The sequence below is a fragment of the Pantherophis guttatus genome, chromosome 18 (assembly GCF_059756535.1).
Source record: "Pantherophis guttatus breed Tessera chromosome 18, ASM5975653v1, whole genome shotgun sequence".
In the NCBI taxonomy this organism is placed as follows: Eukaryota; Metazoa; Chordata; class Lepidosauria; order Squamata; family Colubridae; genus Pantherophis; species Pantherophis guttatus.
This window is the reverse complement of record NC_142080.1, coordinates 10,203,815-10,216,088: the sequence shown is the minus strand read 5'-3', so window position 1 is coordinate 10,216,088 and position 12,274 is coordinate 10,203,815. Positions and strand designations below refer to the sequence as shown.

General features: G+C 41.4%; 1 protein-coding gene across 1 annotated transcript in view; it reads right to left on the bottom strand.

Moving 5' to 3' along the window:
• Positions 1-12,274, bottom strand: part of SMG5 (SMG5 nonsense mediated mRNA decay factor) — a 48,366-nt gene that overhangs the window by 20,019 nt on the left and 16,073 nt on the right. Inside the window, exons 6-11 of the mRNA XM_087881255.1 lie at positions 11,972-12,061; positions 11,597-11,675; positions 9,311-9,436; positions 5,069-5,137; positions 3,180-3,388; positions 1,356-1,493 (exon numbers count right to left, since the gene is read on the bottom strand). Of these exons, the coding sequence (XP_087737381.1) occupies positions 1,356-1,493; positions 3,180-3,388; positions 5,069-5,137; positions 9,311-9,436; positions 11,597-11,675; positions 11,972-12,061 (711 nt within the window). The remainder of the gene's footprint in view (positions 1-1,355; positions 1,494-3,179; positions 3,389-5,068; positions 5,138-9,310; positions 9,437-11,596; positions 11,676-11,971; positions 12,062-12,274) is intronic.

The window sequence follows — 12,274 nt, the reverse complement described above, 5'->3', positions numbered from 1 at the left end:
ACGTTCATTGCACGTATCCGTCCCAGGGGCCCTAGTTTGAGGACTCCTGATTTAGTGCAATATAGGTAATGCAAATAATTTTTCTGCGGGCCACCAAAAGTATGAAGGCTATTGCTTAACGCATTGTAAGCCGCCCTGAGTCTCCGGAGAAGGGCGGCATATAAATCAAATTTTAAAAAAATAAAAAATTCTCGCGGACCACCAGTGGTCCACAGACTATCAGTTGGTGACCGCTGGACTAGAAGACCTCTAAGGTCCCTTCCAACTCTTTTATTATCTTCTACTCTCTAAAGCACCCAAGGGCAAGACAAGTAGTGACAGGTGAGAGATCATTCTCTTTTGTTTGAAAGAGACACAGGGGACTTGTCTAGATGGTGTTTTATTGGGAACCAGACCGCTGGTTGCACACGCGCAGCTCCACTCACACAAACGCTGCCACAAAGGCTTCACTTCTCTCTTGTGTGCGCGCACACAATGACCCCCCCCCACGCGGTCTGGTTCCAAACAGGACACCGCCCGGACCAGTCCCCTATGTCTCTTTCAAACAGCCACTCCCTTTCAGTACAGTCAAACTCAAATAAAATTAGGGGCAATTTCCAGTTTTAGTACAAAAAGGGAGACTCTGAGTTCTAGTCCTGCCCTAAGCATGGAAATCAGTTGGGTGACTTTGGGCCAATCACCAGGAGACGGTGAGTTCTAGTCCTGCCTTAGGGATGAAAGTTGATTTGGTAAGTTTGGGCCAATCACCAGGAGACAGCGAGTTCTAGTCCTGCCTTAGGGATGAAAGTTGATTTGGTAAGTTTGGGCCAATCACCAGGAGACGGTGAGTTCTAGTCCTGCCTTAGGGATGAAAGCCAGCTGGGTGACTTTGGGCCAATCTTCTTTCAGCCCAACCCACTTCACTTGGTTGCTGTTGTAGGGAAAATAGGAGGAAGGAGCATTAGATGCGTTCTCTGCCTTGAGTGGTTTATAAAAGTAATAATAAAGGTGGCATCTAATTACAACAAATACGTTGCCTTTAGCACTGAGAAACACAACCTGTTAGTCAACTAGGTATCTTGGGCAAATAATTTCTCTGTGCATTGCTCCTAAAGAGCTGGGTCGAGGGGGGGCTCCAGTCTGACCCCCCCATCAGCTTTGCCCCCAGGATCAAGAGATGAGCCTTTGAAGAATTGTCTTGGGCAAAAATTATTTAATTGGGTTTTAATCATGTTTTAACTTTTGTATTTATGTGTTTTATTTTGTGCCTGTTCACCGCCCTGAGTCCTTCGGGAGTAGGGCGGTATACAAATTTAATAAAATGAAAAAAAAAATGAAAATGAAGGGGCAGCTCTCCAGGGAATGCGTGTCCTTACCGGTGCCGTCGTTCTGGAAGGCTGGAACTGGGTTCTCTCCTTCTTCCAGTTCAGCCTGGAGGCGGATGTTGACATGGTTAATCAGGTGTGAAAAGAGGGCCAGGGTGAAGGCAATGGCCGCACTGTACTGTCTGGAGCCTGCAGAGAAAATGAGAAGCAGCCAGAGTTAGTTTCATTTACTTTATTGTCACTGCACGTGGTACAACGAAATTAAATGCCCTCTTCAGTGTACATTATAACTATAAAAATAAAAACACAAACATACATCCTTTACATTCTATAGAATTGAAATTGAAAACTCGATATTGCACTATACTATAAAATTCAATATGGTTATTGCCCTGGGATCATAGAAGCTGTTTTTCAGCCTATTTGTCCTTGTTTTTATTGCCCTGTACCGTCTGCCAGATGGTAATAGTTCAAAAAAAAAAAAAGGTGCCCAGGATGAGATGGATCTTTAAGAATGTTTTGAACTTTCTTAAGGCAGCGGGAGCTATAAAGCTCTTCCAAAGAGGGGAGGGGGCAAGCAATGATCCTCTGGGCAATGATGTTGACCCTCTGGAGCGTTGTCCTATCTGCCACTGTGCAATTGGCAAACCAGACACAGGTGCAGAGTGGATAAAAATCAATGATTTAAAAAAAAAAAAATAATAAAAAAAAATGGATTTTTTTAATTTAAATCGGATTTTTTTTATTTTTATGGAATTTATTTTAATAAAAAACTTTTGGGGTAAAAATCTATCTAAAGATAGTTTTCTATTTAAGATACTTAAATAATTTAGTTTATTCAGCATGAAATGGAGCTTAGTTATGTAGCATGAGGCTGTATATTCTGCAACACTGGGACTATCGGTGAGTCAACAGTGGGTCAAAGGAGTAGCAGAGGTGACAGCTGCTCTTTAAAAATTATGATTTAAATCAAGTTGATTTAAATCAAGCCTTTTTACTAGTGATTTAAATCATGATTTAAATTGTGATTTAAATCAAATCCACCCTGCACAGGTGCAATAAGTTAAAAGTTAAAAATCCAAGTTATACCTGGATTCAGAAAAGAACTCTTTGAACTCTGTTCAAAGAACACACAAGGGAGAAATACCTAGAATTGAATAGCCAAGAAGCAGACACAGACAGGGATAAAGATCCAAGAGAGGAATTTGGGAGGCAAGTCAAAAAAAAAAAGCATAGCAATTAAAGTATTGAAGCGGGCAAGAGACGATGGATAGATAATTTTTCTTTCTTGTTGTTGATCTGATTTGCTTCTCCTTTATTCTGTCTTTCTTTTCTTTTTTTTTAGGTAGGTGACATGACTAGAAGTTAGGTAGGATAGAAAGAGAATGCTTTTTAGTAAAGGGTGACATGATTAAAAGTTAGAATAAGTGATAGAAATAAGAGAAGGGGGAATAGTAGTGTATATACTTTTATATAATAAAATAAAAGTAGTAAGAGAAAATATGGAATAATTGAATAATGACAGATTGTAACTTAATATAACTGTGCATTATTATTAGAAATATATAAGTATATACTGTAAGGATCAATCCGGAGCTGTTATCGGCTGCAGGGGCCTTCAGGAAAGCCATGCCGGATGCAAAAGGAGAAATTCCTGAAGGCCTCTGACAACGAAAAGGAGGCCGGGGAAGACGTGCGCAAGTGAGGTGGGTCCGTGAATGACATCCCCCCCAAAATAAGACTTTTTTGCTGGCAAAATAAAATAAAATAAAATAAGGCAGGGTCTTGTTTTCGGAAAACACGGTAGCAACGCAGAGGTTAGTGATCTGGAACCCGGAGGCTCCTAGCTCTGAACCTGCCAGGTGTGCCACTTACCTGCCCTCTTGAGGCTGTGGACGCTCATCAGGCAAATGACGATCATGCGGAAGATGAGCAGGTCCGGCAGGAAGGAGCAGCCGTTCTCCCACTCCTCCTCCTCCTCCGTGGTGGAGCTCGGGTGGGGTGAAGAGGGCAGGTAGAAAAGGCAGAGGTTCAATTCCTCCAGGACTGACTGGCAGAGGGAGGTCAGCTCCGAGTCGGCAGAACTGAGGGGAGAGAAAAGGCAGAGGCTCAAAGCGCGGAAGTCCAAAGCTTTGTCACAAATTGTGTAAGAGACTCAGCTCGGGAGAGGAAGGTGTGAGATGCTGAACAGGGCCCTCATGGCAAAGCCACAATAAGCCAATGTCCAGAATCTGTCAGGAGAGACAATCTTGAAACGGGGCCCACAGCATCTGAACAAAGAGCCCTCAGACACACACAACTACAGCCTGCAACTGCAACCAGGCTAAACACCTCAGTGTTTCCCAAAACATCGCGGATTTGTTGGGCTGGTCAGTACAAGTATTTTTCACTTCAACCAAATGGGAGTCGAGAGTTTCTCTTCCCGAAGGGATCAGACTGGGGCAGGTCTGACACAAGGTATCATTAATAGCCATGGCATCTAATTTATTGAGCCGCGGTGGCGCAGTGGTTAGACTGCGGTACTGCAGGCTCCTTCTGCTGATTGCCGGCTGCCTGCAATTCGGTAGTTCAGATCTCAGCAGGCTCGAGGTTGACTCAGCCTTCCGTCCTTCCGAGGTGGGTAAAATGAGGACCCAGATTGTTGGGAGGCAAGAGGCTGACTGTAAACCGCTTAGAGAGGGCTGTGAAGCCCCGTGAAGCGTTATATAAGTGCTATTGTTATTTTTTTTCCTTCTGTTGTGACTCCGACCCCCGAGCCTGTCCTAACAGAGGGAGAGGACTCAGAAGGTGAAGGAGAGGATTTGGCAAGGCCTCCCTCTCCAGGACCCTCCTCTCTGGCAATGCCTCAGGTTTCCTCCGAAGGCCAAGAAGAGATATGCCAGGAGCAAGGCACTTCCGAGCAGCCGCAGATAGAGAGCGAGGGGGATGAGTTTTGGCTGGATCCCAGACAGTGTCGGAAGGATAAGAGCGCGCAGCAGAGAAAGAGGCGTGGGCGGGCCAGAGATTGAGCTGAGTCAGTGGACCACACCCCACAAGAGATAAAAGGGGGTGTGTTGGCTATTCAGGCCTTGTGACGGACAAATTGAAAAACTCGGAAGTCATATCGTGTTTCTAGAACCCTGTTGGAATCTCTTTTTGGATTTCTTCGGACTGGACTTTGACAATTCTTTGCTTTGAGGAATTAATTTGGTATATCCGACTGAGGGGAAAAAAACCTCCCTTAGTGAGTAAAATCTCTTGGCAGGCAGACTCTCAAATCTCTTTGCTGCCAAGACTGTTATCTTAAACGAATTCCTGACTGTTTGATTCATTAATTCCTGGCTGGCTGTTTGTGTGTGTGCGTGCGACGGGGACAGAACATCTTCCTTCCTTCCATCCATCCTGTTTCCTTCTTTCCTTTTCATTTCCTTCCTTCCTTCCATCCATCCATCCTTCCTGTTTCCTTCCTTTCCTACAGAGAGGGCTGTAAAGCACCATGAAGCAGTATATATGTGCTATTGTTATTTTACTTCCTTCCTTCCATCCATCCATCCTTCCTGTTTCCTTCCTTCCTTTCCTACAGAGAGGGCTGTAAAGCACCGTGAAGCGGTATATAAGTCTAAGGGCTACTGCTATTAGGGTGGCAGCTGTTACGCCATGCAGGGGCACAGAAGTCTGCTGCAGAGTAGACCAGCCCTAGTGTTCCCACCAAGGAAGGGCACCGTTGAAACTTTTCTTAAATAGGTGCATTTACGGCATCAGGAGTTTTCACATTTGAGACTTACCTACTCTTTGGCTGAAAGAGGCTCTGTAAATACATGAAGCTCACCAGTAACCTTTTAATGTCTTTGCACCTGCCGAATTGGAGAGGGTGGGGAAGGGAAAAAAAGGGGGGAGCAGTTAGTAGGTTTTGATACAAGTCAAAATTGAAACAATTACTACCAACCTGCCTTCCATTGAGGACCTGTATACTGCATGAGTGAAAAAGAGGGCTGTGAAAATATTTACAGATCCCTCACATCCTGGACATAAACTGTTTCAACTCCTACCCTCAAAACGACGCTATAGAGCACTGCACACCAGAACAACTAGACACAAGGACAGTTTTTTCCCCGAACGCCATCACTCTACTAAACAAATAATTCCCTCAACACTGTCCAACTATTCACTAAGTCTGCACTACTATTAATCTTCTCATCGTTCCTATCACCCATCTCCTCCTACTTGTGACTGTAACCTTGTTGCTGGTATCCTTAAGATTTATATTGACCGTTTCCTTATGACTATCATTAAGTATTGTACCTTATTATTCTTGACAAATGTACCTTTTCTTTTATGTACATTGAGAGCGTATGCACCAAGACAAATTCCTTGTGTGTCCAATCACACTTGGCCAATAAAGAATTCTATTCTATTCTATTCTATTCTATTCTATTCTATTCTATTCTATTCTATTCTATTCTATTCTATTCTATTCTATTCTATTCTATTCCATTCCATTCCATTCCGTTCTCTCTCATTCTATTCTATTCTATTCTATTCTATTCTATTCTATTCTATTCCATTCCATTCCATTCCCTCTCATTTTATTCTATTCTATTCTATTCTATTCTATTCTATTCTATTCTATTTCATTCCGTTCTCTCTCACTCTATTCTATTCTATTCTATTCTATTCTATTCCATTCCGTTCTCTCTCATTTTATTCTATTCTATTCTATTCTATTCTATTCTATTCTATTCTATTCTATTCTATTTCATTCCGTTCTCTCTCACTCTATTCTATTCTATTCTATTCTATTCTATTCTATTCTATTCTATTCTATTCTATTCTATTCTATTCTATTCTATTCCATTCCATTCTCTCTCATTCTATTCTATTCTATTCTATTCTATTCTATTCTATTCTATTCTATTCCGTTCTCTCTCATTCTATTCCATTCTATTCCATTCCATTCCATCCCATTCCATTCTCTCTCATTCTATTCCATTCTATTCCATTCCATTCCATTCCGTTCCGTTCTCTCTCATTCTATTCTATTCTATTCTATTCTATTCTATTCTATTCTATTCTATTCTATTCTATTCTATTCTATTCTATTCTATTCTATTCTATTCTATGTCAGACAAACTTTGTGAATTTTTCACTCATTTGCTTTTGCCAAGAAAAAAAAAATGACTGGAGGGAAATCTTGGCGAGGTTTGCCCCGTTTTACGACCTTTCTGGACACCGTTGTTAAGTGAATCCCTGCAGTTGTTCAATTAATAGCAGGGTTATTAAGTGAATCTGGCTTCCCCACTGACTTTGCTCGTCAGAAGGTCATCAAAGGGGACACTGCAATTGTCATAAATATGAACCAGTTGCCAAGTTGTCTGAATTTTGATCCTGTGACTATGGGAATGCTGCCACGGTCGTTAAATGTGAAAAATGGTCCTAAGTCACTGTTGTAACTTTGAACGGTCACTAAATGAACTGTGAGGACTAACGGTACATCTTTGCAAGTATCACTGACTTGCCGAACAAGCTATTATTCTTAGAGCAAAACTTTGGCTGCCCAAGGCAAGTCTAATCTAAGATTACTGCCCCAGGGCTTCCTTGTTATAAATTATGGTCTAGCACTAGCAGGACCAAGGATATAAAACAGAAACAATTTAAGTTGGTTAAAAGGAGCTTCACCTCACTTCCCAATATCATTGAGCAGGGTGGATTTGATTTAAATTAAGTCGATTTAAATCACTAGTAAAAAGGCTCGATTTAAATCAACTCGATTTAAATCATAATTTTTACAGAACAACTATCATTTCTGTCCCTCTGACCCGCTGTTGACTCACCAACAGTCCCAATATTGTAGAATATACAGCCGCATGCTCAGTGGTGGGATTCAAATAATTTAACAACTGGTTCTCTGCCCTAATGATTTCTTCCAAGAACCAGTTTGACGAACTGCTCAGAAAGTTAACAACCGGTTCTCCCAAAGTGGTGCGAACCGGCTGAATCTCACCACTGCTCATGCTACATAACTAAGCTCCATTTCATGCTGAATAAATTCAATTATTAATGTATCTTAAATAGAAAACTATCTTTAGATAGATTTTTTTTTACTCCAAAAGCATTTGGTTAAAATAAATTTGATTAAAAAAAAAATTAAAATCTGATTTCCTATTTTTATGGAACTTTTATTTTATAGTAACATAAAAATAACTCTGATTATCTAACAGGAAATGTATAGAATTAAATAAAGAGCAGACTATAATGTTCTATATACAAATATGTAAATACGTAAATATAGATATAGATATGAACAGAGAAAGATAAGAAAAATAGAAAAATAACCCACCGATGTGATAGCTTTAAGAGTCAGCCATAAGACTGAATCGATGTTTGTTTGTTTTGTATGTTGTCTTAATGTATTTATGTTTGTTTGTATATTTTTTATCAAGAAAAACTTTTTTTAAAAAAAATCCCATTTAAATAAAAAAAATCCAATTAAAAAAAACGATTAAAAAACAACAACAACAACAAACCAAGTGGGTAAATTGGATTGGTTTTACTTTTAAGTTCTAAAGCAGTGTTTTTCAAATTTGTCTTTTTTTCTCAAGGTTTTTCCATCCTCGGGAACTTTTAAGATAAGTGGACTTCAACTCCCAGAATTCCCCAGCCGGCATGGCTGGCTGGGGAATTCTGGGAATTGAAGTCCACCCATCTTGAAGTTGTCAAGCCTTGATAATCACTAGAAAAAAAGAATGGGATAATCAGTGCTGCATCCTCCAGTGATGTCTTCAAGCCATGAAAGAGTCAGAAAATGGCAATGTTTTTTTTAAAATTTTTTGATTTATATGCCGCCCTTCTCCAGAGACTCAGGGCGGCTTACAATGTGCTCAGCAATAGCCTTCATCCTTTTGTATATTTATACAAAGTCAGCTTATTGCCCCCACAAACTGGGTCCTCAATTTACCTACCTTAGAAAGGATGGAAGGCTGAGTCAACCTTGAGCCTGGCGAGATTCGAACCTGCAGTAATTGCAGGCAGCTGGTCTTAATAACAGGGTGCTTTAGACCACTGTACTACCAAGGCTCTTGGAGATTTAAATAGGTTTGGGCTGGATAAACCGTCTTCAGTGCCCAACTACAGCAAAAGCTGTCCATCCAATTCAGTGGTGAAATCTGAACCGGTTTATTACCGGTTGCATGCGCAAAAAAAAAGAGGTTTGGGAAGGTAAGTAGAACAGCGCATGTGTGTGTGTGTGAGATCAGCTGTGGCGCGCGTGGGAACCTTTTTAAAAACCTTTTTAAAGCATTTTTTCCCTACCGGTTCAGGTGAATAGGTAGTAAAAAATGCTAAACACACTAAACACATTAAACACACTAAAAACACATTAAAAATCAAACATATACATACAACAAAAAATAACACAAAAAAGAAAAATATCACTTTTCTTTTCAGCTATTTTTTATTTTATTTCATTTTACTTTTTTAAAGCATTTTTTTACTACCTATTCGCCTGAGCCAGTAGTAAAAAAATGCTTTTAAAAGGTTAAAAAAAAAAAAAGGCTTCGACGATCATAGCTGTGCTGCGCGATCATGGGAACATTTTTTTTAACCTTTTAAAAGCAATTTTTTTACTACCGGCTCGGGTGAATAGTTAGTAAAAAATGCTTTAAAAAAGTAAAAAAAAATAAAATAAAAAATAAGGCTCCGGGGGTCACGCGGCACAGCTGTGATCGTTGGAAGCTTTTTTTTTTTTTACTTTTTTAAAGCATTTTTTTTAACTACCTATTTGCCAGAATCGGTAATAAAAAAAAATGCTATAAAAATAAGAAAAAAGTTCTGACGATCTCGCGTTGCTCAACTGATCGTCGGAACTTTTTTTTTTTTTTTTACGTTTTTTACTACCAGTTCGGGCAAACCAGCCCGAACCGATAGCATTTCACCCCTGATCCAATTACTGACTGGCCATTCCAGTTTGCATCCGCCTTTGACTCATTCTTGAAGGCCTCCAGGGGGTGGGGTGGGGGCTGCCTTCTCACCTTTTTTTGCTTGAGGACAGCTTCCGGGTCTCGCATTTCTTCAGCTGGTGATACATTTTGGCTGCCTTGTCGTAGAGGCGCTTGAGATTCCCGTAAGCGCCTTCAAAGGACACTTCCGACTGGATGCTAAACAGGGGAAGGGAGCCCAGGGAGCAGAAAAATTATTTTCTCAATCGGACTCCCTTAATTCTCTTTTAAACATTTTGTGCCTGGCAAGACGTTTACAAACAGAATTAAAGGTCAGAATAAATAGCTGCTGCAATCAATTTATTCACGGAAGAGATCTTTCTCCCTCTCTCCCTCTTTCCTTCCTTCCTGTCCTTTTTCCTTCTTCCTTCCTCCCTCTCTCCCTTCCTCACTCCTTCCCTTTCTTCTCCCTTCCTCCCTTCCTTTCCTCCCTCTCTTCCTTCTTCAAACCTATCTCTTCCTTCTTTCCCTCCTTTCTTTTCTTGCTTCCCCTTCCTTTCCTTCCTCCCTCCCTTCCCTTCCTTCTCCCTTCCTTCCTTCCCTTCCTTCTTCAAACCTATCTCTTCCTTCTTTCCCCCCTTTCCTCTCTTCCTTCCTCCTCCTTCCTTTCCTCTCTCCCTACCTTTCCTTTCTCTACCGTGTTTCCCCGAAAATAAGCCCTCCCTGAAAATATTTAAACGTATGCGCAGCTGGTCCCCGCCATTTCCTCTGGTTAGGGTTAGGGAGACAGAGCTGGAAATCAGGTAAGATGGCAAGAGGAGCCCCGTCTTGCTCCACGTGCCCCAAAATAATAAGACCTCCCTGAAAATAAGGCCAAGCACTTATTTTGGGGTTCAAAAAATATAAGACAGGGTCTTAATTTTCGGGAAAACACAGTACTTCAGTCCTTCCTTCCTTCCTTCCTTCCTTCCTTCCTTCCTTCCTTCCTTCCTTCCTTCCTCACTCCCTCCTTTCCCCTCTCAGAAGTTTTACTTTGGTGACTTTAGTTTCTCTCCCTTCCACAAAGACTGCCTGTCTGCTCACGAAACATCTAAGCTAGTTCATGCTCAGTGTATACCACTTTAGGGGAATCTGAGAACAACCAAGCCTACATTCTTCAGAGAAACCATGTTCCAGGCCATGGAAGCCACTGCAAGAATGCTGGACTAGGTCATAGGTGTCAACTTTTGCTAGGGGTTATGCAAATCTTAACTCTACCTGCCACCTGGGAATAAAACACTTCCTCCAAAAAAGGGCAACGGCTACTATGCAGAGTTTCTATGCGTCAAGCTCTATTTCTCCCCTATTTTGCTTTTCATCTAAATCAAGGCTTTGTCAATCTTGGCGACTTTTAAGATGTCTGGACTTCAACTCCCAGAATTCCCCTATGCTGGCGGGCGAATTCTGGGAATTGAAGTCCAGATATCTTACATTTGAGAAACACCAATAAACAATGGAGAAGCTCAGGTTCAGAAGAGACATCCTCTGCCAGTCATCCCATCAGTTCCACCCAATCTGACCTCAAACATCCCCCTTCATAAAGTTAATTTCCTAAAAAGGAATAACAGAATAGCAGAGCAACAGAGAATGGAGGGCTTCTGGCCCAGCCCTCTGCCCAAGCGGAAAAGGAAGAATAATCTTGTCTGTCTTGACAATATGGAGATGGGAAGTGAGTGGACATCCTCCCGTTGTCTAACTATAAGCCAGGATTGCTTTATTGGCGGGACAGGAGATGGGAGAAAAAACACAGCACAGTAGCCCTTCACGTCCAGCTGGCGAAGTCTACTGCAGGGGTCTCCAACTTTGGCAAATTTAAGACTTGTGGTCTTAAATTTGGTGGCTGAGGAATTCTGGGAGTTGAAGTCCACAAGTCTTAAAAGTTGCCAAGGTTGGAGACCCCTGGCCTACTGGACAGAGGTTTGAGTATGAATAGAATAGAGCTGGAAGGGATCTTGGAGGACTTCTAGTCCAGCCACCTGCTCAAGCAGGAGAACCTATACCATTTCAGACAAATCTGTCCAATTTCTTCTTAAAAGCCTCCAGTGATGGAGTGTGCACAATTTCTGGTGGCAAGCTGTTCCCCTGCTTAATTGTTCTCTCTGTTAGGAAGTTTCTCCTTAATTCCAGGTTGCTTCTCTCCTTGATCAGTTTCCATCGTTTCTCATCCTGCCCTCTGGTGTTTTGGAGAATAATTTGACCCCCCCCCTCCTCTTTGTGGCAGCCCCTCAAATACTGGAATACTGCTATCCTGTCCCCCCTAATTCTTCTTTTCTTTAGACTAGTAAAATAAGGACAGTTGCCTTTTATAAATTGTTTCTTTTCCGTAGGAGACACACTTACCAGCGCAGGTAGCAATAGGTAGCTTCCACATTGTAGTATTTACTCCCAGCTAGGGTCCCAAGTTGGTTAAAAGGCATCCCTGTTCCCCAAAGACAGAAAACAAAGCAAACACGTTCCATTACAACACAACCTAGGTCCATTTCCAACGAGGTTGGAAATGGCGACGATGTGACCAGAATGCTACAAGCGCCATAAATACAGGTAGTCCTCGATATACGACCACAATTTTTTGTTGTTGATGATGCAATTCAAAAAATTACTTACTGACTCATTACTCGTTACTGACTCATATTTGTGCTTGGTTACCAAATACACGTGTGCATGTTGGATTGTGCATTATCTGGACGTGTGCGTGTCGGATTACTAAATACTCACCAATCTGTGGGGCGACAGAAAGAGCTTGGTAGTAAAACCTTTCAGCCAGCAATTCTGTGTCTACACCTGCCAATTCGTTCTGATAGCGAGCTGATAAGGAACAAAAGACACACAGAAGCCTTAAGAAACACAATGAAGAGGATACACAACAGATGATACTTGACTCGGTTTGTGTGCAAGAATGAAACAGGGAAGCTTTATACCACCTGACTGAAAGTAAATCAATTACTTTATTGCAGTCATTAACTAGCACAAGAGAACTGATACCCAACTGAAATATACTAATCCTTTTTACGTAGCTGA